This window comes from Aquila chrysaetos, chromosome 3 (genome assembly GCF_900496995.4).
Source record: "Aquila chrysaetos chrysaetos chromosome 3, bAquChr1.4, whole genome shotgun sequence".
Lineage (NCBI taxonomy): Eukaryota > Metazoa > Chordata > Aves > Accipitriformes > Accipitridae > Aquila > Aquila chrysaetos.
Window position 1 is genome coordinate 31259604 of NC_044006.1, and position 26796 is coordinate 31286399.

The 26796-nt window shown below is 41.7% G+C and overlaps 1 protein-coding gene across 1 annotated transcript in view; it reads left to right on the forward strand.

The window, feature by feature from the left end:
- Window positions 1-26796, forward strand: part of ITPRID1 (ITPR interacting domain containing 1) — a 47644-nt gene that overhangs the window by 2495 nt on the left and 18353 nt on the right. The window contains 7 exon segments of the mRNA XM_030007695.1: window positions 2749-3164; window positions 4936-4979; window positions 7742-7793; window positions 8620-8706; window positions 9267-9469; window positions 15848-16158; window positions 18644-18704. Of these exon segments, the coding sequence (XP_029863555.1) occupies window positions 7762-7793; window positions 8620-8706; window positions 9267-9469; window positions 15848-16158; window positions 18644-18704 (694 nt within the window). The 5' untranslated portion in view covers window positions 2749-3164; window positions 4936-4979; window positions 7742-7761.

Genomic DNA, 26796 nt, shown 5'->3' on the forward strand with positions numbered 1-26796 from the left:
CATTATGTGTTAATTAATTTGAAATCAAAAGGATGTCTTCTGCTGTCTATGCACAGGAAATTAATGGTGATAGCACTAATTAAATGTAATGGAAGTTACCTCTGTACTTTCCACATCTGGGGCCAAACTCTTTACTGCCCTTCATGTTGTGTCATTTACAGTTCAGTCCCACTGTAGCATCTTACCCTCATTGTGCCCTGCTGTAAATGGCTGTGCAAGTCACCAGGCAATGGAGAATCAGACCGGTGGATTACTCAGCTGGGGAATGAGCTAATTTCAATTAAACTAGCTCGAAACTTTGACTTCTAACCTGGAGAAGGTGTGTCAGTGCATCTCCTCTGCTGTGAGTCATCTTAACATGAAAAAATGGTCCTTCTGCCTCACTCTCGCCCTTTACTCCCCCCAGACATTACCGTCCTTTCTTTGACCTCCTGCTGCTGCCCAGGCATTTCTCCTGGCAACTTCTCTGACAGATGGGAGGCTCCATTTCCTTGCAGTTTTTTTCTTTGACCAAATGCAGTGACAGATATTTTCTCACCATTCCTGTGTAACTGCAATGCTTTGACTGGAAGGACTTTGAGAGGCCACAGCAAGCAGAGAAGACTCTGGACTCCCTCTGCCAAAGGGACTCAGAAACACAGCTCATGCTGAATATCCCATCCTCTGCACAAAGGAGATTGCTAGCCTGCTCTTTCAGTCTTTTACTAGTGGCTTTTTATTAGTCTCAAGGTCTCCTAAAAGGTAATAATAGAAGAGATATCAGTGGGTGTACCAACCCAATGACAAATGACTAACTACAACTCAAAATCTAAGTGATTTCAAAGAATGTTGAGTATCCTAGTTTATTTCTCCCGAGAAGGTTCACAAAAGGGACAGGAAAGCAATTTCTTTCCCACCCCAGTGATTGGTAGTTGGCTTTGTAAAATCTTTTGTCTCTGGTGTCACATCTGGGCTGTTGTATGTGACTATAGCAGACCTAGACATTGGTCCATTGGGTTTTCAAGCCAGGATAGTCATAAAACCACTTCTCTTAGCTACAGTTCACCATGGCGGACAGGATTTTTGCTCAGGAAGTGGGGCAGTGTCCCAGGTGATGCAGATCAAGCATCTCAGCAAAGCTAATTGGAGATGTCTCTTCAGTGGCTCCTGAGCTGTGCCTTCCTTGAACCAACGCTCTCAGGGTCAGACAAAAAGCCTCCCAAATTCACTAAATAAAACAGCATTTAATAGGTGTTCCCTTTCAACACCATGTCCACTGATACTGAACCACTTAGAAGCTGCTCTGGTGGGGCTTAATCCATTTTGGTCTCTGAATGTCTTTGACACAGCCTGGTTTCTACCTCCCATCATATGCGCTCCCTTCTCCCCAACCCTTCTCGCCATCTCAGGAACAACCCCACCTTGATGTGGTTAATAATTGCATTGATGGCTGTGAGAACATTGCCTTACTGGTTTGCTGGAGCAGTTTTCACAGTCTGAGGGGTAGCAGCCAGACTGCTACGTCAGTGGCATCACACCAAGCTCACTTTTGGTTGCAAACACATCTGAACATGTGGGAAAAGGTTAATTTCTGAAAGATATGGGAATTGATAGGGAACAAGATACCCCAGCACTATTCATTGCAGAGGACTTTAAAATTTCTGTTACAGTGGTACTGAAGAGAAGAAAAGAGCATGTTATTACACCGATCAGGGTACAAGGTCCTGCTGGCCAAAAATCTTACAATTCAAATGGATACCATTAGAAAGAGGCAGTATCACTATATTTGCATTGCACACAGGAAACTGTGGTGCAAAAGAAAGAGGAGACTTGCCCATTCAGGTAGGAACCCATGTTTACAGAGTACCAGCCCAGGGATTCAGCCTCAAAAAATAGCATCCCACTGTATGATCAGCAATAGAGCTCTCTATTGACTGGTAGTCTCTAAAACGGCTGCTGATGCTTTATGATAAGTAAGGGCAGGGGATCTTTTTCTTTAGTTTTCAGACTTGCTTTGTGAGATGGCATCAGATCCAGGCCAATGGATCAGCCATAGCTTTGAGATGGGTAATGGAGGAATTCTGTCGTGCAGCAGAGCATCATGGACTTACCTAGATGAAGACTCTCCACTGTTAAAAGTGGTAGACCACCCTTTTCCTACACCACTGCTTGGCAAGACTGGAAAAAAAGATTCTGCAGATTCACAGCATCCCATGGTGACTGAGGACAACATCGGGGGGGGGGGGGGGGGGGATTCTGTACTAGTGTGCTTGTACTGATGACAAGCATTAGCACTCTGCTATTAGTCATTAACTCCATTTTTAAATCTTTTGTTCTTGCCCACAGAGGTGCTGATGGAATCTGCGCACCTGTTTGTATTTCCTATCAAAATGTTAAATTTGCAATATTAAATATGTTAAATGTTAAATATGTTAAATTGTTTCCCCAGGCTGATTTGTAAGTACCAGATACTTAAATTGATACTCAGTGTGACACTCGTGGTTGCGGTTTGCCTCCTTTCTCTTAGGTGGATGGGGAAAAATCACCATGTGTTGCAAAATCTAATCTTGTTTTCATCAAAATTTCACCTTTGTTCTACTGTTTTGACTTCTGCCCAGGTGAATGTGCCACTTGTCAAGATATGTCACCTAAAACCTGGGGATTGTCTCACTAGCCATCTCAGAGCTCTGTGTTTAGTCCAAAGCTAGGCTGCTGCTTCAGCCAGTGAAGAAAAGGACCTCTAAAGAGTTTCTTTTCCTCCTAACACAGGTGAACTGCCGTGGAGGTGCCTTACTCTTTGTATTGACCATAAAGGGAACATAAAAGACTGTTTGGAGAAAACATGCTGGCTTACTGGGAGATCTTAATCGTCGGTGCACTAGTATTGAACTTTCAAGGTTACAGCTAGGCAGAGATCGACAGTATTAAAACAACCCTGTTGCTCTGCAGTTTAACAAAAAACAGACTAACCTTGCTAATGCATATATACTCCCTCCTCTGTCATGGAGAGCAAGGCGGCTCCTTAAACTGATGGTCTCAGTGGCTTCAGTTGAACCTGCAGGGAAAGAATCCTGTCCGTAGCATTTTTCAGCAATGAGTTAAATACTTCTGAGCCATCTTTGCTTACCTTCGGGTTGAAAAACTGAACGGAAAGGCAGGAGAGCTGGGATCTTCCTGTGCGCTTGGTAAAAAGGAGAAGATAATCCTACCTCCACACAAGAGTGGACTGTCTCCCCCATTTCAAGCTATGCAGGAGCTGTGCATTGGGATGCATTCGTGCAGAATCAGAAAAGCTGGTTTTCCATTTTTGTTAGGACTGCTAGATACTTCCAGAATATGGACGACTGGCAGATAATAGAGACAAATGAATAATTCAGGATTTTATTTTGTATTCCAGATTTGGTTAAAAAAGACCTCAGATTACTAAAAGAAATTACTAGACCCTTTTCCCAATATTTCTCATGCGTTCCAGGACTCACCAAAAATAAAGCTGTACAATAGGGTGGTTAATTGTTATAAACTGATCTGGCAATACTTCACCTAAGAGTTCTGCTTTTATTTTTAGAAGAGTCTGTAGAAGAAAATATTAATCACTGGTTGAATTCTTGTGTTTTGTAAGTTTGGGTCACATTATTACTTAATTATTTGTTGCCTGATTTCTCCAATAGGAAATATAATGTCTGCAATATTGGAGTTTCCGGTAGGAAAATTGTGACCCCTGAAAATTCAGAATAAAATATTCTGCTTTGGCTGATTTCAACCAAAGAATGAGCTTTTTATTTTGTTGAACTACATCAAAATACTCTTTCATAACTATTCAGTCTGAAATGACGTCTTCCTTATGACCCAGTGCCTCTTGAGAAATGTATCTCAGTGCTCTGTTCGTTTCCAGGGTATTCTTTGAAGGATACCATTTCCCATCATGTGTCGGGATAGCTTTCTGATCAAGCTGTCTGCTACATCATGGGAATTTCACAATGCTGGGTGCCCCAGGGGTGATGTAGCTTGCCGCACAAGCATGATTTATGGCACAAACTGTGGTTACACATATCTACAACTCTATGAGGCAATGTACTACTATACAGAAATATAGTTTAACCCTGAACTTACTTAAACTTGAATGTATTTTGTTTACCAGAATTCTGATTTTTTAAACTTTTTGTCCTTTTTCAGGATAAAAATTAAGTCTGAAAGACTGGTATTTCCCATGAACTTTTCAGTATGACTTCATGTATTCACTGCTTAAGCAAATGCAGCTGAAGTGTATTTGGCTAGAGGTAGGGTTGTGCTGGAGAAGCAAAAAAAAAAAAAGAAAAAAGACACAACCTTAGGAATGATGTTTGGAAGTATGGTGCAGAGCAAAAAATAGCAGTAATCTTATGTAACAGTCTTAGCAGCATTTTCCAGTAGTAGGGTAAGGCTAAGTCAGCCAAACTCATGCATTGGAGGGCTAGCTGTCATTACTGGTGTTATTAATAATTACCATGCCACCATGCAGACGCAGATCAGCTGAGAGCTATCATAGAGCTGCCTCTCAAGTGATGCACTGAAAAGGCTTTTGTTTCCATTCTTCTCACTCCTGCACCAGATAAGCTGATTTAATTAGATTCTTAGTAAATTTTAAGTTCAGAAGTGACAGACTTTACTCATGCAGAATGCTAAAATTTCATGATCTTTGCCTTAAGCATAAACTCAAGATTTGAATCTCAACACTTAACAGAGGCTGATGTATGTTGAGGGGAAAGCAGGTGAAGTTCATAGGCAGGAAAGAAGATGAACCCATGGCTCTGGTTTTCTACCAGCCATCCCCACTCACCTTGTCCATGCCCTGAGTGCCCTGTGCTGTGCCTATCCATCGGACTGTCTCCCTGACCTCATTTCCTCTCAGGAAAGAGCAGCCATTCTTTGGGGGGGGATTTAATTTCTTTGTCATTTTTAATTGTTTTTATCTTACAGTCTATCTACATGTGGGGATAAGCTGCAAGGCCAAGAGCAGGCAGGTAAGACAGAACATCATTTGTCTGTTCTAATAAGGACTGCTTAATTATAAAATATCAAGTACCACAGACTCGGGGGGTGGGGCGGGAGCTATTGGGAAAATGTGGTATTCATGGATAAGCTGTATATTTTTTCCTCCATTTGGAGTCATAATGGGAAGATTCTCTCATGAAGTCTTTGACAGAAAAGTCTTAGGCTCACCTTCTCCACTGGCATGATTTGATTTTCTTCTACTGAAGGAGTGGAGGTTTCTAAGAAGGGTTTGCACAGTGGTCTGGAAGTTATGGTACAAGAGTTTCAGGTGACTGAAATTCTGCCTGACCTGAATGCAGAACTTCTTGCTTGTTCTCACCTGCTTTCCTGATCTGCTGAATGTAATGAATTCAGAGACTATTTTTTTTTAGGAATGGAGCCAGAAGCCCAAATCACCTTACAGCTCCTCATATATTCCTGAAAATGTCCATATTTTTAGTGTTTTTGGAAGCCTAAAATATTATTTATCAATGCTTCCATATCTACACTTTTTGTTTATTGGGTTCACAAATAGAAGATGCAGTTCAACAATATGTGATTTAATCTTGTCTCCTGTTAATCAGAGATTACTGAGGCTAAAATGCCTTATCTTCCCTCAAGTATCAGAGGCCACATTTTGCTTAGCAAAATATATTATTCATAAGCAAAGATATACTTAGATGTGCAGTAAACAGAGCACCAATTAGCACCACAGTTGGTTTACAAAGTATTTTTTGTTTGTTTGTTTGTTTTCATAAGGTTTTCTGACAGATTTCTAAAGGGCATTATTTCCCCCAAAGTATCTTTCAGTTTGGTAATGAGATTCAGTGTTTCTTGTGTCATGAACAAAATACTTACACAGATCAGGAAATGTAAATACTGTACCCTCACCATTACTATTTCTGTGACCTCTTAAATATGGAGAAAACAAGATCTAATATTTCAAAATGTCAAGCTGTCTAATGAGGAACTTCTGATGAGAGTCTTCTCATTAGAGGAAGGAGTGGAGACTCTAACCGTGACTGAAATGGCCCGTGTTGCACTACCTGGAGGTGCAAAGTTTGTCCAAGTCACAAGGTGGACATGGGGTCCCGAGCAGTTTACTACCACTTAACAGGTTGGATGGCTTAGCCTTCGTAGCAGTACACCGGCATGTTCTTGACCCACAGCAATACAGGACAACTCAACTTACTTTAGCCTACAACAAAAGGTAGTTAAGGTGTCACATCCTGTGTTTGCCTGGTTTAAGAGTACAGCCACACCAGCTACTGCCTCTTACCCAACTTGCGGTAACCTATCAAGTTCTGCCCATTTGATTTTTTTTGGTGACCTGCTACTTCCCACGCCTCCTACAAACACTAGGTTTCTCATCATTAAATTATTTACTTAACACCCTGGCCAGTGTTTCACAGTGCTAGGTTTTTAATTTGGCAGCACTTATGTTCATTCAGTCCCAACAATATGAGATATTGAGGAAATCACAGCAGCAGCCTGTTTGTGATATAATGTTCTGTTACAGAGAGGGGTGTCTACGTGCTGGTAGGGAAAAATTGAATTAACTCTCACTTTCAGATCTTATTTTTTACATTGTCAAGCATTTTTATAGTGAATCTACAGCTTCTGTTGGCATGTGAGTAGGAAATCGTATACAACAAGTAGCTGATTCTTATTCAAATTATGCTCAGTTTGCTGCTAGAAAGTCGGGTTTATGTTACCACAGCAAATTACAGGATGTCGGTAACCTTTATGTTCGCAATTTGGATGGATAACCTTGCACTGAGTAAGCCAGAAGGAACTGATGTTAGAATTTACGAGCGGAAGAATAATCCACTAGAGATGGTGAAAGGATGTTTTCTCCTTCTTTATTGACACAATTTTGTTAAATAGAAAAGAAAACTTTAAAAGCTAGACAAAAATATTCATCTTGTGGAATGCAGAGGGATATCTACTGCTGCTCCTAGGCAAACATTACCCCAGCTTTCAGAGGATCAACAAGCGTGTTATTTCAGTGACAACTGAAGTGACAACTTCAGGCACTGTGTATTTGCATCCAATTTATTCCCATTTCATCATCATGAAATGATGAAATACGCACCTTGCAACTCATAGGTATAGCACACCTGGAGTCCAGTAAACAATGTTATCAGTTCTTAGACAAATATTTTCTCCTCCAGAAACTCTTGCAAGTGTCCTGCAACTGTCTTGCTCCTCTCAAACACATTTAGAGCATGATGCAAAGCCCAGAGAAATCAATATTCACAAAATTTCAGTGAGTTACACTAGAAAAACTATTACACACACAAAAGTTGTACCAGCATGTCCTGGAATGAGAATTCAAACTAATATATTTTAATTGTATTTTTTTACTAAAAAGGCAGGGATTAAAATTTATTTTCATCATGTTTGCTCTATGTATATCTTCAGTGGCTCTGCAGCAGACAACAGAACCCAACTCATAGTGCTTACTTTTAAATAGCAGGGGCTTAAAGTGTGCTGCTGCTGGTTTATGAAATGTAAAAGCACCTATTTTCCCTTTCTTATTGACATGTGTCGCATTTACCTATGACTAACATTCACTGTGAGTTGAGCTTCCCACAATGGTATTGTTCTGCAATTTTGCCACTTGGGCTAAAATGTTTCCTTACATAATGCAATCAGTCTTTTGGTCTTTTCTCTAATTTGACACATTTCTGGTTTTTTTGGGGGGGTGGTGGTAAGAAAATAAATTATTTTTATTTCTTCTTGTTTGCAGTTTCCTTGTCAGTACCAGAAATGGTACAAATGATTGTGCAAAGCTACAGGAGGTAGGTGTCAGACACCATAGAGTTCTGTTATAAATTATTTTTTCTTCCTTTTCTTTCTGACAAAAGGAAGAATTTTAGTTTCTTTTTTGTTGCTGTTTTTTCTTTCAAACTGATAGCAACAATGTTAGTTTGAAAATCTACATATCCCTCTAGGCCTGTTTAAGATGTGAGCTGATGGATAACCTGCAATGATTAAAAAAAAAAAAAAAGATCGATGCAATGCTTCCACTGTATATAAACATTTGCTACTGTTCTTGATAGGTATGTGTAGGTAAAGTTAAGCTTGTGCATAACAAAACCACATCGTCTTACCTATTGAGAAAGGCTACCATGCTGCAGGATATTCCTTTTGCAGTGAGCGGGCCCTGAAAAACACTTCTCAGCAGATTAGTCGATACAAACGCAACGGGAAGCGAAGCACAGAATTATTCTCAGGTGCCACTCCTGCTGCTGCAACTCATTGTGCCTTGTCTCTCCAAAACTTTGTTAAAAGCAATTATATCTTTTGAAGTAGGTGGCTAGAGAAACCGTGCTCCCTAAAGGTTCCCCAAAGATTCACCATCTGTCAAAAGTGAGCCATTCTGCCACCTTTATAATTAGCATTTACTGGTACCTCACACCTACGTTCTCACACCTACTGTAACATACTGTTCTTGAGAATAAGCGTATTGCACACTCTCATGCCGACTCTTCTTCCAAGACATTGCTATTATGTATCATTATAAACCAAGAAAAAATGCAAATGTTTACTCTAGGAAAAAGTCATAATGACATCCCAGAGGAGCACATGAATACACACATTTCATTGTTGTTTTTTTCCAACGAGGTCCCTGCAAGAGTTTTCAGGAAGTCCAGTTATATCAAGATGCAAGAGTCTCAGCTCTTCCCACTTGCTCACTAGTGCTCCCCAGAGGTTAGTTACTTCCATGTATTTCCAGCTAGGAATACAAAGTATTCAAGTACAATTTTGAATAGGCAGCCAAGGTCTTAGTTTGTAAAAGACATGTCCTTATTTATTTTAACAAGATCAAAATAACTTTCTTAATAACAGGTGTCTGATCTCAAATGCAATTGTACCAGTTAAAAAACAAAACCTACCTGAAACTGCAGTGGGCTTTGAATCCACTGGAAGGTAAAAGCCTGTGAGGTCTTATGGCAGCTGCAGAATGCCTTATCTGTATTGTGTCTACAGAGTGTGGGCCTGCAGAGCTGTGAACCTACCCCTTTTATTAATCTTGTTCTTGCTAAGCTATCTAGATCCAATGCCACCAAATTCATCTGGGGGGAGGAACGTGTATTAATCACTTAGCAATGTGACCAAAAATGACTACTTTCACTTAAGCAGTAGTCTCCACAAGAGGGGAGAAGAAAGGAAGAGAATTATTTAAAAAAAACAAGACCATATGATAGCTACTGCAAGAGAAAAGTGGTACCAAGACCGTGGTGTAAATAATCCTGACGTTTTCACTACAGCATTACTGAATGACTGGTGCTCTGGGAAAAGGATCCAGTGGACATTCTGCTTGATTTGGGGTTTGGTACAGAAGAGCCTGATGTCTGCACTAAAATCCCTCCTCGGTTCCTCAGTGGTGCTTCTGTAGCAAAAGGAATCAACATCCGAGTCTTTTTGGAAGCTCAGAAGCAGCGGAGGGACATTGAGAGGCCAAACCTATATGGTAAGGAGAAACATTTTGGCAAAAGGAGAAGTTTTAGCCATAAATAGCATGGGGACTGAGAGGGTAGGGAAGAAGAGGCATATGAAAGTGTCACGGTTTAACCCCAGCCAGCAACTAAGCACCACGCAGCCGCTCACTCACTCATTCCCCCCCACCCAGTGGGATGGGGGAGAAAATTGGGAAAAGAAGTAAAACTTGTGGGTTGAGATAAGAACGGTTTAATAGAACAGAAAAGAAGAAACTAATAATGATAATGATAACACTAATAAAATGACAACAGCAATAATTATAGGATTGGAATGTACAAATGATGCGCAGCGCAATTGCTTACCACCTGCTGATCGACACCCAGTTAGTCCTGAGCGGTGATCCCCCACCCCCCCTCCCCTCAGTTTCTGTACTAGAAGTGACACCACATGGTATGGAATACCCCTTTGGCCAGTTTGGGTCAGGTGCCCTGGCTGTGTCCTGTGCCAACTTCTTGTGCCCCTCCAGCTTTCTCGCTGGCTGGGCATGAGAAGCTGAAAAATCCTTGACTTTAGACTAAACACTACTTGGCAACAACTGAAAACATCAGTGTTATCAACATTCTTCGTTTACTGAACTCAAAACATAGCACCGTACCAGCTACTAGGAAGACAATTAACTCTATCCCAGCTGAAACCAGGACAGAAAGAAAATTCATGAAAAAGGGACATGTATTCAGGAGACATCAAGGATGCTCATGTACCCCTTTGTGGCAATGATACTTCCTAATGTGACTGAAATACTGTATAGCTCTCTTCAGCTGTGGACTCCGATTTATGTATTGAAGCTACCAGCTTGTGGCATTTTAAAACATAACCTGTGAGGCCTGCCCCACCACCAGAGATTGTTGCTGGTGTCACAAAGGCTGCAGAATTGAACACGGGTCCATTGCCTCAGCCACTTCACTGGCAGCACATTAGTATGTACCCACCGTCACTGGGGTGTAAACTAATATAGAGGATTTTTAATTCAGCCAGGCCAGACGTGGGCTCACATTCCCTTTTTCCTTTGGTGGCTGCAGGACCCCTCTCACAGGGAAATGTGCAGAGCAAATGACAAGATCTTAACTTCCCATGACTAGAGCTGCCAGAGCTTGTGCATCAGACCCACAAATCCCTAACAAGAACCTAACAGTTTTGTGGTTGGAATATGCCCTGAGATGTAGATGAGGATCATATTTTAAGTACAATAAAATTGCATCATTTAAAGCACACAGTCTTGATTTTTATTCATTTGTATGGTTTTAGTTCTCGTTTTGTGTATTTTGCAGCTGAGAAATGAATACAAGGTCCTCACCCGAAAGATGTATCTGCATTAAAATAGCATTGTTAATTCACTGGTATATCACCCATCTGAAAAGTCCAATTTTGACATCATTTCCCCTCGTGTTTGCTGCATAGGATAGCCAGATGGCTCTTGAAATCTTCTGTTTACTTAAGATGCTCAGCGAAGCAGGATCTCTCACATAGCCTGTGCATTCCTGTTTAGAATTACACCAAGGAAGCAGTATGGATGGAATGAGAATTGAAACAGAAATGTCAGAGCATTGTGGAAATTTTTTTTTTTCTCTCTCTCTCTCTCTCTCTCTTTTTATAGCAAGCCCCATGCACACATTTCAATATTTACAGCAAACTGACACATCAAACAGGTTTCTCAGCTCTCACTTTCTTTCTCTAACTCCTCTGAGAGAGAGGAGAGAGGGATCAGAGATAATCAGTATGAGTGGATGGTGGATGGAGACCTCAGGGAAGAAGGTAGAGAACTAGAAGGGAATGAGAGCAGAGAAAGAGCCTCTGAGGGAAGAAGTTTGCACAGTGAAGGCAGGTAATGGTAAACCAAGGTGTGAATTTAATGACTCGACCTGCAGTCATCCTTAATGGGAGCACTCTTAGTACATGTTAATGGCTTATCTGTACGGGGGAGTTGCTGTGAAGTAAGATAAGATTTGAATTTCTGTTTTGGTGGGTGTGATGTCCATCAAAACATATTATCTTGCTTTTGACAGTTTGGGAGGGGGTTTTCACACCATCTGCTTAGGCCTCCTAAGTATTTGCCTGGGCTGGGAACATTTAATCGAGAGAGGTGGGATTCATCCTTCAGAGATGCTTACCTCTTCTCTTTTCACTGAATACATGTTTCCATATATGCAGTGGTTAACCTCAACCTGGTTCACTGCACCAAATTACAGGCATTTAGCTGAAGCACCATCTCAAGGAGCTTAATCACTGTAGAGTCTTTCTGTCTCCATAGCAAGTGGAGAGAGTCTGGCAACTCCTGCAGGTGATCATCCAGCCACCGCTTAAAACACCTCTCAGAAGAAGCCAGTCTGTCTCAGTGACCATGTAGGTAATCTTGCACAAGTACCTTCCTACAGCTGGTGTTCCAGGAGAGGACTTACAGCTAAAAAGAGATGTACCAGGTTTAGCGTACAAATGCCTGAGGAATACCCTCAAATGGCACTTGTTTGCAAACTGTTTTTTTCCAGTCTTGCTAACCTTAGGTTGTCTAATGATTTTGCAGTGAGGTATAGCAAGAAGGAGGAATGGCAAATTCATGTTTATTAGATTTTAAAATGGATTGCATTTTAATGAGCAGAACCTAACCTATCAGCCTTCAGTACTAATACTGCACCTAAATTTTCAGGTATCTAATGAGCCAGCTCTTCTAAAGCAGAAGCCTACATTCCCTGTAATGGCAATGAAGAGAATAGGTGCTTTTGAAGGCCTCCAGAAGATGACCCCCAAAAAGATCCTTCTCTGTAAATTAAGTAGAAGGTTCAGGTCTAGACATGTTCCACGGCATTTACCTCTCCATGAACAATTTAGGGAACTCCTCCTTACTGTCAGAGGACTACTTCACCATGGCATTGAAATTAAAGTGCCAAAATGAGGCAGACTGTGCACCACTTCTAGAGATTTTAAGACTGTATTGAACCACTATTCCCAGAGATGTGCTGGATTGATTCAGTTATTGTCACCTTGTTTGGTTTATTATCACTGAACCATTTCAATGCAAATACAGTCTGAATGCCTCTCATTTGTCTCTAGCCATGGAAAAAGAAGAAATCATTTAATCTGAGTTAGTGAATACCTGAGAGGTTATCTCACTGTCAGTTTACTTTCTCCTGTTCTGTGAATCAGTAGAGAAAGTTAATTGATTTAGTGCGAGGTGTTACTCTAAGAAACTGAGAGATAAGGAGAAAGATTATAGGTAATATATGGAAGACAGAAACCTGGAGGAAAAAAGGAGAAGGAGGTGAGAGAGACCAAGTCTTCCATAGCAGAGTGATACCTTTCCTCTTTCATATTTCATTTATATGTGCAGTCTTTTTCTGTTTCTGTCTGACTCTTCCCTGCTCGTAATAAATATAGTTTTGTAGGCCTCCTTCACTGCTGATTAGACTTTTTAAAATACATGTGGATTGTTATAGAGTTATTTATTAATTGTCCCCTCACTTGATGTTGTTTCCCCAGCGTTGTCAGAGAGAGTTTTCAAAAGGTTCAGTTCACAAAAATAAGGTGTGTTTTCAAAAAATGTCAGTTACCCTTTCAGTTTCTTAGTCAGATCCAAATGAAAAGCTTGTCCCCACCATTCACCAGTGGTGAAAATTTTCCTGACCCCATTAGAAGTGATATTTGACTTCCTAACTGAAGAAATAAAGTCACTTGACAATCAGGAGTTATCTTAAGTGAAAAGTAATTATATTTCTGAATATGTTGACCCCCCCCCAAATCTATGAAAACTTCAAGTTTCTGAACACCTTAGTTCAGAATGTTGAAATCTTTGAATCTGACGCTTAATAATAAAAAGCCCACACCACATTTCCGTACCACCTTTCCATGCTGCCATATCTAAATCTTCTTGGGGTTTAATGTCTTGTTTCTGTGAATTTTTTTACACTCATTTCTGTCTGTCTCAGCTGCTGCAAGCCCCTCACTGGAGCTGTAGTTCAAGTCTCACTCACCTCTGAGATGAGTGTATTAGGTAGACACCATTTCCCATGATACATGGTTGTCCTGTGACCACCACAGGTCAGCTAGGAGAGAGGAGATGTATGTTAGCCGGTAAATCCACCCCTAGAAGAGAAATGAAATGTAAATTGCTACATACATTCTCTGAAGCACAGCTTTGATTCAAGCAAAGGCAGTATTGCCAAGACTGAAGTTGAAACAATCTAAAAAAAGGAAAATGTTTTAATAAATGACAAAGTAGACAATGCTGAAATTTCATTTCTACTTTTCCTGAGAAAAACTGAGCAATTTCAGATGTCTTGATTTTCCCACTGAAAATTTTGAGGTTTTTTCCAAATTCTGCCATTTGCTGTGAAAAAAAAAAAGATGTTGATTGAAAATTTCTTGCTGCCTCTGGAAATGTTCGGTGTTCCTTCATTCCACTAGGGGTCTACTGAAGACTTTCCAAATCTTTCATGTAGATAACTATATCAGCCTATGTAATACCAGATTTAAGGAAGGAGGAACAAAACTGTAAGCTTCCCCTCCTAAAGTATAAAATGGTTGATCATAAAGTCATTAGAAGACTTATAAAAAATACAGATTCTATTGAAGATTCATTGATCTTGTTTACAGCATGGCTATTTGCTGTTTTGGCTGAAGTTTCAAGTGAAAAATGAAACCACGTTTATGTCCTTTAAAATCTCATCTGTGCTACAGTTTTAGACTATTTTGCAGCAGGCTGCAGGGACTAAAGAGGTCTTACCAGCCTCTTGCCTATTTGAGGTATGATCCTTGGGGAGCACGCCTAGAAACTGAAGGGACTGCTTGCCTGGAGAGAAATAGTCCATGAAGCAAGGCTGTCTGTGACATAATTTCTTCATGACCTGTGTGTTTATTACATTGCACGAGTGAGGGGATTTTTTATGTTGTTCATTTATCATTTCTCTTGTTGTTTGATCTTTAGGTGTCCCAAGCTCTTTGAAATAATTTACAAAAGCTAAGCAGCATGTACAAAACTATTCCAAATTGCAGCAAGTTTGGTTCTGGTTCAAATCAAAAGAAGGACTGGACTGCTGTGCCATGGTCAGTCAAAGGACATTAGCACTTGGCATTTTTATGGCCTGATATAGTGGCAGCTGAATGAAATACTGAGGATAAAATGTGCTTTACATGGAGAGCATGTGGTAGCACAATGGATGTACAAAACCAAAAATTATTTACTGACACCTCAAACTTATGCAAATGGGAACTATACAACACTGTGTAATGTATATACTGATAGATCACATAACTCCTTTAAACAGCATCAAGTGTAACCTTTGACCATGTATTTAAAAGTGGCAGCAATAGCAACGTTTTTCTCCAGTGTTAAAAATCAGGCAATGTCTGGGGCAAAGAAAAAAGGAGTGTTCTTGAGATATAGTAACTATCAGGAATTATATGTCATGGTACTGATCCCTGATGCAAAGGACCAACTCAGATCCATGTTAAATATCCCCTTGTTGTCTAATTGTCAGTGAAGCAGCATTGCCAACAGCCACATGCAGACTGCATGAAGTAAATTTGGCTGCTCTCTAAGAGAAATGGCAGCCAAGAAAGTCAGCATTTTGCCATCTACTGTCCTCAATGAATGTCTCAAGGAAGGAGGAGTCCTGGTGACATATTCATTGCCTCAGGATAAGTACAGACACAACGTGCAAGCAAATGTGTTGCGTTTCTTTGTATAAATTATCTTCACGGTGTTCTAATGATGGAAATCTCCAGGATCCCTTAGAGAAAGCATTATACGCTTCTCTTTAGATGTTATGCCATGGAAAAAATGACCCAGAAATTGCAGGAGGTTAGTACAATGAAAAAAATCTGGGAACCTTTATATGATATCAGCTATGAGTTTCTGGGGGATAAGTGTTTTGCTTTTTGCTGCTATGAAAACAAGAACATAGCTTCTGTGGTCAATTTTTACCAGTTAATGGCTATATGCATTTTGCAGTTATCCTGGACACCTGCCAGCTGTAAACATTTGAGATCAGATTTTAATAACTTTATTCACATGAATTTTAATAAGTCTTCAAAAATGGCATCCAAGTCTGGCCCAGCCAACCAGAGAATTTCAGGCTGGATTCTGTAACCTTTGTTCACACAATAAGCAGTATTCAGCTGCACTTGACCCAATGAATTCAACATTGTGTAAGTGTTTGTCTAATATAAAGAACTATGCAGTGACGTCTGTGTGTAGCCTGAATGGATCCTCTGGAAGCAAGTGGAAAAATTTAGCCACTTTTGAATGAGGTACTTAGTATATTTCTTGGCAATGACAAGATTGAATAGTTGTTGCACGTGACTATTTCAAATTATATTTTTTAATAACCATGTTGCCTTCCATTCTGCCAAACTTAAGAATGTTTTCGACAGCTGGAAGTACTTGACCATGTAAGCAGTGCCCTCTCATCTTTGCTGACCGATGTCAACACCCAACAGACCAAAGCACAGAATGCCGGCGGGGATGAGACTGCTCTCCTGGATGCTACAAAGAGCAGACCTGTGGTCACACGAGCGAAGCGGAGAAGAATAGGTCAGCTCCTGAAAAGAGCTTCTTGGCAGACCACGCTGCTGAAACAGGGCTCACTGGCACCTGGGGAAGCCAACTCGCCCAGCAGGAAAGAGCAACCCTGTTCTTGTGCAGATATTGCTGAGAGGGCAACAGTCCAGGCGGGCTTTTCTGCACATATTACATTGGGCTGTCTGACCCAGGAGCAAACCCCCAGAGACGAAGGTGCCTCAGCATATCCCACATCCCAGTGTCCACCGACTCCATCGGGGAAAGCCTGGGCTTCATCGCACCTAGCTGAAGAACAGCCCCACCTTTCTCCTGCATGTGAGGTGCCTGCCAAATACAGGCCAAGAAAGGAGCCACCTTTGTTTGTGGCCCACACGCTCAGAAAAGTGGCCAACCTAAACTGCAAGCTACCAGACTCATTTGAAATGGAAGACGTGAGGTGGATTTTTGTGTATTGTGCTAGCAACGTACCTCCACCCATACTTATGGTATAAGTTTGGATTCCCTTTTTCAGGATGGAAGCTAGAGTAAATTATTTCAACAAACACCATGCAGCAGCATTATGGGGAAAAACAGTAGGATTTACACTACTCATTGGGGTTTTGATTATTTTAAATTGTCTTTGTGTTAGGATACTGTCAAAGAAGTTGGCACTGAAGTTACTGAGGTAGGATTCATTCAACCAGTGTGATAGTGTAAGATGCCAATGTGTTTTATGCAGTGCTAGGTTTGGGGTTTTTTTATAGAAGGAAGTTGCAGGAACACTAATACATATGGTAAAGGATATTTTTACAGATCCAGTCATTAACCAGGGTTGGGGTTTTTTTCCTATCTTTTTTTTCCCCCTAAGCTAATTTTCTGGTGTGCTCTTTCAGAAAGTTGCATCACAAAATTAGCCTTGATTTTATAGCAGTGTTTGAAATATTTTATCGCTCTGTGTGCTAAGCATCCTAAAACCAGAATAACTTATAACAGCAGCATGTTCTCATATCCAGTCTGCACAGTCCGTGATACTCAGCTCTCTGTATGCTTTAGCAACAGTGGGTTGTCAGTGGGGGTTCAACATGAAGTGGCAGAGACCAGGATACTTGCCGGTCCCTTTCTTACATCTAGGGTTGTTTTGTGAGCAGCAGTTTTTCTGGCCATCCTACTGCAGAAAAAGGGCTATGGTAGGATACTCTACAATCATACAGACTCCACTGGGATACCTACAGGAATACTTTTCCGTTTCCAGCCACACTTCAAGACTGTGGAAAAGGAAGGAGTCAAAAAATTAAGCTCTACTGTAAGAATCAGAGAAAGGAGAAGAAATGGGATGGTTGGCAGCCCCCTGAAAACATATGGAGCATGGGAGGGAGGGTGGGAGGGAGGGAAGGAAAGGAAGGAAAGAAGGGAGGAAGCAGCAAGTGGCTGGAAAAGGTGGGAGGCTTAAAAAAAATTTCCAGTTTTTTAAAGCATTGGAGGTCAGGTTAAGGTGGTGGCATTCTTCTGAAGGAAAGGATATTTATCTTTTCAAGTCCTTCCAAAGGTGTATTTTTCTGTGCAAAGTTTGGTGCAGCCTTTGTGTTGGAAGAGCTGACTCAAGAATCAGAGCACAGGCCTGATTATCAGCCTCAGTGGAGAAGAGGGTGTATTTCGGACATCTCCAGCACAGTAAATTTATAGTCCCAAAGCAGCCCATATGTCTTTGTAAAGCACTTAGCATGCTGGACTTGCAGCTCTGTGACTAGAGACTCACACAAAAGTGAGGACGTTGACAGAGCAGTAAATGCAGATGATCGTAAACTCTCCAGTTTGATGTCTAAGACAATTTGGTGAATGCTGTGTGCTCAAATTAGACAGGGTATATATTGTTTAACTTCTGAGTTTTCTCTACCACATCATTAAATTAAGGCTGTAAGAACCATGTACTTGCTGAAACCATCAGGCCGCCTAAAGTGTTAAGTCTGGCAATGGCCCGTAGAAGATGTATGGGGAACAGAATAACAGGCACATATAGAGCAATTCTTCTCTTGTATTATTCCAGCCTTTGACAATGAGGGGCTTAGAGATCTCCTGAGCTACAGACTTGATGGAGGACAGACCCAACATGCATGTTCATGTGTTACTTGTATCTAATAGATCCCCTTTTCTATTAATTTTTTTTTTTCTGAAGGAGTTTATGCAGCACTATGGCATGATGTTCCCCTGGATAATATGAAAAAGTCAGATGGGTCTTCATTCCTAGAGGAAAAAAAATTCTGACCTTACATACACTCTTTGGCAAGAATTTGCCTCCATATGGTTACATTTCCTTGGGTTTCTTCTACTAAGTCATATTTTTTTTCTAGGGACATTTCTCTGAGGCTGTTCAAACAAGATTGCTAGTGTATTTATGTGTTGGGAACCTTTATGTATTGATTACTTTGAGCAAGGCTTGGAAAGGTTCTAAGACTAGAGCCTCGTTTATGACAAAAACAAATATTTTAAAGAGGAGACAATCAAAAAGGAACTATCTGAAAGATTTTATGTTTTCACTTTGAAATGTCCAGAAATTTTTCTTTTGTTTTTACTCCTAACCCCCCTCATAATAAGGCGTATACTCATAATCATTACCATCAATAAGAATTTTTCCTCCTCTCTTCCGTTTCTTTTCAGGTTCAGAGTTTTGAGGATGAAACTCTATGTGGAAATGCTCCTGACACCACTTCAGATGAGTGTTATGAAACAGACAATTTAGCCAGTTTTGTTTTTAAAACACTGTTCCCAGGTAGCTGCTTTTAAAGTTTATCCTAACAATAGGTTTTCCTTCTCTGCTCTCATCACCTCTGGCATTTGGATGCATTATTCTAGACATGGCAGTCTAGCTCATAAGACTTGATAAATCATAGGGCTGTAAAATACACTCGGCTTGTCAGGGAGACACTATGAGTACACATGAAAAGGCTACCTCACCTGCACAGCTTTGAGCCTGTGGGGTCCCTGTCTGATGCTTTAAGCAGACCGCTCTACTCTTCCAAGCGACACCAAAGCTTTGCTCCTGCTTGGTGAATTATTTGCCAGATGCAGACGACCCCTTAACAGCCAACTCTCAGATCCCTAGGAGATTAGTCAACCAGCAGACTGGACACAGTGGCTCTGCAGCCACCCTGTACCCAGCTCAACCAGGACTGTGCAACCAGGACGTTCTGGTGGCCGGATGGCCTCTACCCCATCATCTGAGTCTCCTATACCACATAGACTATCACCACATGACTGGACATAGCATTGAATCATGTGTTAGAAAATAAGTTTTTTGAGGAATCTATGAAAGGATTAAAAGCAAAGCTGTTAGACCAGATGTTATGCTGTCATTTGGGGCAATCAGTTTGGATTCTGAGAAGCGTTTGCTGTCAGGGGTGGCAGTACTGGGGAAACGGAGCTTTCTCCAGAGCAGGTAGCAGTCAGCCTTGCTCTCCAAGGACCCTTGCTAACCAGTGGTTAAAGGGTTAAAGCAGGACTGGCAGTTTTGGTTTTTTAAATGGGGCAGAAATTTAATGTGGAAGAACTAATAAGTAGCAAGAATCATAGAATCATAGAACCATTTAGGTTGGAAAAGACCTTCAAGATCATCGAGTCCAACCATCAACCATGCCCACTAAACCATGTCCTGAAGTACCCCGTCTACTCGCTTTTTGAATACCTCCAGGGATGGTGACTCAACCACTTCCCTGGGCAGCCTATTCCAATGTCTGACAACCCTCTCAGTAAAAAAATTTTTCCTAATATCTAACCTAAATCTCCCTTCCCTCAACTTGAGGCCATTTCCTCTCGTCCTATCTCCAGCCACCTAACAGAAGAGACCAGCACCCACCTCACTACAACCCCCCTTCAGGTAGTTGTAGAGAGCAATAAGGTCTCCCCTCAGCCTCCTCTTCTCCAGACTAAACAGCCCCAGTTCCCTCAGCCCCTCCTCATAAGACTTGTGCTCCAGGCCCCTCACCAACTTGGTTGCCCTTCTCTGGACACGCTCCAGCAACTCAATGTCTTTCCTGTGGTGAGGGGCCCAAAACTGAACACAGTACTCGAGGTGCGGCCTCACCAGTGCCGAGTACAGGGGAACAACCACCTCCCTGCTCCTGCTGGCCACACTGCTTCTGATACAGGCCAGGATGCCATTGGCCTTCTTGGCCACCTGGGCACACTGCTGGCTCGTGTTCAGCCGGCTGTCAACCAGCACGCCCAGGTCTTTCTCTGCCGGGCAGCTTTCCAGTCACTCTTCCCCAAGCCTGTAGCGCTGCATGGGGTTGCTGCGACTGAAGTGCAAGAAGCAGATAGCAAGGGACAAAGGTGAAAGTTTGGTAAGCCCTCACCTTTTGAGGACTACATTATATTACTTTTGGGGAGCCAGCACAAATAATTAAGCAACCCAATTTCATACACAGGTATCTAAAAAAAAAAATTCAGATATGCACTGGTGCTGGTCATTCACAGATACGATTGGCTGCAGTGGCAGCTGGATTTGCAGGAGTGAAATCATGAGACTGTTGAAGGCAGTGGCATAAGTCCTCCTGACTTCAGCAAGAGCAGTGTTTTCATCAAAGTGTGTGGGGTTTTCTTGGTAAATGTTAGAGCTGAGTAAAGGTGATAAGAGTAAATAATGAACTCCTCTATTCTGGAAGTTTTATTATTGTTACCAAATTATCTGTAAGCATAAGTTTGCTGTTCTACTGGGGCGGGGGGGGGGGGGTTAACTGTGTAATAGATTGCATACCTATGGCATTCAGCTGCTCTTGCCACATCTTCTGGCAGGGTTGTATGTGTCCAATCTGTCAATGTGTGGCTCCAGTGACTTTTGGGGCTTAATGTCAGGTCCTTGTTGCTATTCAGACTGTATGATTTGTCACCTGAGTTACGTGAGGTTACTTTGATTTTGTTCTCTGATGGATGTCTTGATCTTCGTGAACAAACATGAGCCCCCATACCAGTAGTCTTGCTCATAGCAGTATCTGTACAAAGAATAGCAATTCCCCAGGACTGGTGCAGTGAAAAACACCATTTGGACAAACATTCAGTGAGAAATTAAAAAAAGAGAATGTGGACATAGCCCAGTGGGGAAAAAATTCAAAACGTAATAACATACCCACAAATGTTTTTTCCTTTCTTTGTCCATCTCTAAAAAATGACTGTGCTATTTAATGATGAAAGGCATTAGCTAAAGGATTTAGCAGATTGTATAGGTGTATCAATCACAATGTAAAGGGCAAAAATAACTGTATGCCTTGAATACTCTTTTAAGACATAGGAATAAGCATGTAATTAGTAGTGATTTCATGACAGAAAACGCAGAAATTAATTATTTGTTTTTAATTCTGGTAGGACTGTCATCCAGTTAAGTGATCAATCAAAATCATATGAGCAAAGTGAACTTATGTAAGATTTATGCCTTTGCAGAACCATGATACTATTTTAGAGTTTTGTTTAAACACTGGGATCTCTCTCTCTTTCTCGCTCTCTCTTTTTCTCTGTTGTTTTACTGTCATTGATGCTTGGCCTAAATTTAAAGTGGAGATTTCCGGCTTTTTTTTACAGGCTTTTTTCATATTCTCTCTCTTTTTCCCACTGCTCTTAAATGGCATACCCCTCCATACCCATGGGAGTTTTATTGCGACTTCAACTTGCTGTGCATCATGGAAACAGTCTAAAAATTGCCAGTTGTGAATGTAATATTGTTAGTAGTGAATAATACCTAGCTCTTAAGAAGGTTCCTACCAAATTCAGCAGAATGTGGCTCAGACCCATAAGCAGGGGTCCTCAAAATAGGAGTGAGTGGGAAATAGAGTCCATCAGGAGACCACACAAAGAAAACCTCAGCTCCCAGGAGAGCATGCCTGAATTTAGATTTGGCCTCCAAGTTCTCTGGGGCACAGGCTGCCTATTTTTCAAGGCTCGTGCTGTGCCTGATACCATAAGGGCCCACTCTCATTGGGTTGTGGGCTCTGTTGGAAAGGGTGTGAGTGATGATGCAGATGTGAGAGCCTGACACGACCCTGCTGTAATGGAAGCTCACCTGAGTGGGAAAATGCAAGGTGCCCACTATGAGAAGAAATAGAGATAGATAGGAACAGACTGCTTTGCCTAGACGGAGCATGTTAGAGACGGGTGACTTATAGAAGTACTTGTCCCAGTGGTACTGTCCCTTGGCTCTGTAGCCTGGCCTCAATTTTAGTCCAATTGCTTAATTTTCTACACTCCCCATGAAAGCCAATTCCCTGGCTGCTGTGTGTCTTCTTTATATTTCTCCATAATGTAGATTCTGGCTGTTTAACTGCAGTAGGCTTTATGATAAGGCTTTTTTTCCCTCTCTCTTGGCAGAATGCTGAGACTTAATTTTAAAAGACGCTCAAACCCCCCAAACATCCCTGAATGACTTACAGGGAAAGCAGAGTGTTTTCTAGCTCTGTTTTAAAAAATATTACAATCTTTTTTATTAGGCAATTTTATCATTGTTATAAATAAGTAATTGTACTGGGGAGAAGGGATAATCCTTATTTAATTAAATTCATCTATACTCCCAGGTTGGCAGCAACCAGACATATGTGAGACTAATACCCACAGCCTGCCTGTATGCATGTGCAATTAAAAATTCACTCTACAGTAGCACTGGCAGTTTAGTGTTGCTTTTGGCATTTACAAATTCTTTTATTTTGTGACTTTTTTTTTACCATACACATATGCTGGAGCAGATGTTGCTTATTTGTTGTTTATTCAAATCTGTAGGCTCTGGCAGCTAACTCCATTGTTCTGTAATGAAGCTTTATTCACTGTCCTGTATTAGGACCCAGCAAATGCATGACAGACAGAGTTAGCTCTCAGCAGGAACTACAGTTATTGTCCTTACTTATTGGCTGTTTATATTCTAAAGCTCACAGTTGAGAAAGCTGGCTGGGCAGGGTAAGGGGCTGGGGATGCTGTGTGCAGAGGAAAATTACTTGACTCCACTCACTGTATCTTTGCCCTGATGAGGTGCAGGCTTGCATGTAAACTCATCTGTTGCAGGGATTTCATATTCAGCACTTGAAAAATAGAGCTGTTCTCCCCCTCCACCCCCTCTTCTGCCTTGTTCTCCCTCCCCCACCCCTGCTGCTCCTTCCTTTTTCAATTAGCCTCTGTAAAGCATTGGGTTTAACTAAAGGATGTTTCAATGTTGCTCACCCCCGTTAACTCAGCACGTGCCTGAAAATTCATTAGCAGCAATGTCTATTAGGGAGGCATCGGAAGTCGGTGTTATTTCGGTGCACATTGTAGTCACCCGCTCCTCCTTGCTCCTTATTTACTTCCCTCTCCCTCTGCAGGGCGGCCACACACCCGAAAGGCAGGAATTCCTGCACGGTGCTGACCCGAGCGGACACACTGCTCCCGGGCGCTTGACTGCCAAGAGAAAGGCATTAGCCTGCTGGAAAAGCCCTTGGTAGCCCAAGAGGCAATCAATCAGGGAAGTAACCACCTCCATCTGGCTCGCTGTGGCATGGTAGCTTGCTACCGAAGCGCTTGTGATTCATCTTGTCCCAACGAGTGGTGCCAGGGATCGCATGCACCCAGTTTTTGCGGCAGCTGGGAACGTCCTAGCTTCCCCGCACGCTGAGCTAACACATTAGCTCCTGTGACTTATCAAGTAGCAATTCTTTGAATTATCACACCTTCACTCCTCCTACTCACCAACTCCTCTGATGGTTTGGCACCATGGGAATATTCGCAGAATGCGATTGGTATTTCTTTTAATTGACTGAGTGCCAAGAACGTGAATCCTGTTTATTATCCATTATCCATTGTAATGTCTGCCTGCAACTGAAGGAGTAATGTGTACAAAAGTGCAAGAAGAATAGGCACAGATATTTCCTAGGCTTCAAAGAGTACAGGATCTTCTGTGTACCTTTCTCTAGTTTCAGTATTAAGAAGTGAACAGCTATTTCATATTTCTTATTTGCTGTAGTGCCTACATAACACTGTTTTTCTTCATGTAAAACACAATGAGTTTTAGTTTTAAGTACAGATTAAAGGAAAGGGAAAGGCAAAGAGACAGCCAAAGGGAAGACTTGCTAAAGCTGCAGCCAAAATCAGGAGCTGAACTTAAAAATGTCCTACAACTGCTCTTGTGTTGATATCGCCTGACATCTATGTTAAATTTTGGCATTGGTTAATGATCACATACAGTCTCCAAATATGAGTTCTCCCTTCATAAAACGTGATGAATAATAGATCCATAATAGATACATCCCTCTTTGCAACAGTTTTATCTTCTGCAGGTGACCTGGCACAAAGGAGACATCCACCTTCTTTAAGGCTGCTTTGGGTTGTCTCCATTTGTTTTATGATGCCGCAGCCTGTATTTTTCCCATCTTCTGCACATGAACCATATAAAAGCCTTCTTATTCTTTCCTGTTTCTTACATAAGGGATCTGTAAGTGAGAATAAGAGGAACCCGTATCATTTTAATGCATTTTGTATCCTGAAGAAGTCTGGAGAGAAAGTCCTGTGGTCCCCGAAAGAAGCAGAGACAGAGAAAAGAGTAAGGTGAAAAGCAAAGTTGTGAAATGACGAGTCTTCAAACCTTCCTGCATCTTTTCCCCATCCAGAAACATCCTGAGTTGTCTGGTCCCCTCAGTGAAGTCCTCCTAGAAAGAGAATTTACTTCTGCAGCTCTTGAGAATACCCTGGCTGCTTTGCTTTGCTTTTCCACAGTCCCCCTTGATGTATCTCATGCACATGTGTATGTCTAAGTTCCGCAAAACATAACGATGGACACCCAGGAGGTGGTGATGCCACATTCATGAGTACAGAAACTGGATGGGCAGCAAAGAAAGGAAGTCTAGCAGACTTTTGAAATGGCTTCTGGGAGGTCACGCCACCCACCAGTGGTGTCGGGACACCCTACCTGTGGTCCTCAGGTCTAAGCAGCCATCCCAAGAGCTTTGAGGGGTTGTATGATTTTCAGTGAGTGCATTCCTAAAAGTCATTGCACATTTATAACATTTCATTGCATGCATGTGTCATTTTAGGTCCTACTGCAGCAGGCTGATTCATCCTAGTGGGAAAGGATATGCACACACCGCATACTTAAGGCAGATGGCCCGGTGAAAATTATAAAACCTGCTGTTGTTTAAATCTTAGGGGGAAAAAAAATCATAAAATACCTTAGGTATCCAGGAGGACAATCAAATACTTAAGAGGCATCGGTTTAGATTAACCGTGATAGCCTTTTAAACAAGAAAACTTCTGAAATGAAATCTAGTTATGCTAAAGTTGTGCTGAGATCTTGAAAGGTCTTTTCTAATATTTCCTCCTCTGCTTTTTCTTCCCATGCCCTCAACAGACCATAGGAGGATCACAGCCTTGCCTGTGCAGTCACGGACCTCCATGTTGCTATACTAATTGTTCCAGTTGACAGCCTGACCCTTTGAACCTTGCTGCAAAATTCAAAATCCCAACCCCACATCCAGTTTAGGCTTTGAGGCAGCTTTGTAAGAACTTACATGCTTTTTCTGATGGCACCACATTGCTTTGCCATGGCTGCTATGAGAGGGTTGATTCACCTCACTGTCAGTGACACCTGTGAGAAGGGGACCTTTTGGTGTTATTCTGGGTATATTTTTATGCTCTGGAGAACTCTGATTTCTTTACAGATGAGAAACATGATTCTTATTCCATACATTGCCTACATACTTGTCAACTACTGGCTGATACTTATCATTTCTCCTTGGGAAAATATCACTGACAAAGAGGGGCAAGCTTACTAAGCCTGACACTCTTAGACCCCCTGAATGCAGTTTAATGGCTATTACCATGGAAATAGAGCTATTATAATTGACTGTTGATCTCTACAAAGTAACACCCAAAAGCCAGATACCTGCTCTGGCCTCCCAGTTGCTTTGGGCACTGCTGACCACGCAGAAGTTGTAGGACCTAGCAAAAACATAGGGGCTTTTCACTCATTTTTTTCAAAGGTCTCTGTAAGAGTTGCTGGAAGCCATTCTCCCTTTTGTGAGGTGCTCTCAGTTGCAGAGAGCCCTATGAGGCTCCCTGCGATTGCCTATTTTTTATTCATTATCTCTGTGCAGCTGCTACTGGGAGAAGTTGTGATGTAACATGATCTACAGTGTAGGCTGATGACATTCAGCTCTACCTCTCATTTTCATCAGAAGCAGACACAACCATCACCCGTCTCTCCCGACATTTGGCAGCGGCACGAATCTGAATTAATGACAGTTGGCTGAAGCTCAGTTGAAATAAGATGGAAGTGATACTGACTCTCAAGGAAAAGTAGGAGGAGGATCTGGCAAAGTTTGAAGCTGTTTCATCAGCTGAGGGAAGATAAAAGACCATTGTCAAAGTGACTGCAATTTCAGGTTTTGACTAGATTCATCACTACTCCTAACCTCCCAGACTGCAGAAACATCATTTATCACAGAGAACTGCCTATAGTGTTCTCTCTTTTCCTGTCAAATTCAGCTCTTGGATTACTCATTTATACTTGTACCATTTCTAGGGCAGTGTGTTCTTGTGTAGGACAGGCAGGAGGTGATGGGAAACTCTGACTTGGGGGGAAGCCCTTGCTTGGGATCATGGCAGTTTGCAGGGGTACGTCCGCTGCTCTGAGCAACAGTGTGGGAGATTCATGATGTTGCTCTGTATTACCAAACCTGATATGACCTCTGTCCCCAGCTACTTTAATTACTTTCTGTAGCTCCAGCCAACCTGTTAAAGGAGGTTTCCAGAGTTGTGGACCAAATTGTACTGGGGATATTCTTGAAAGGGGCAAAGGTGGAGACTTC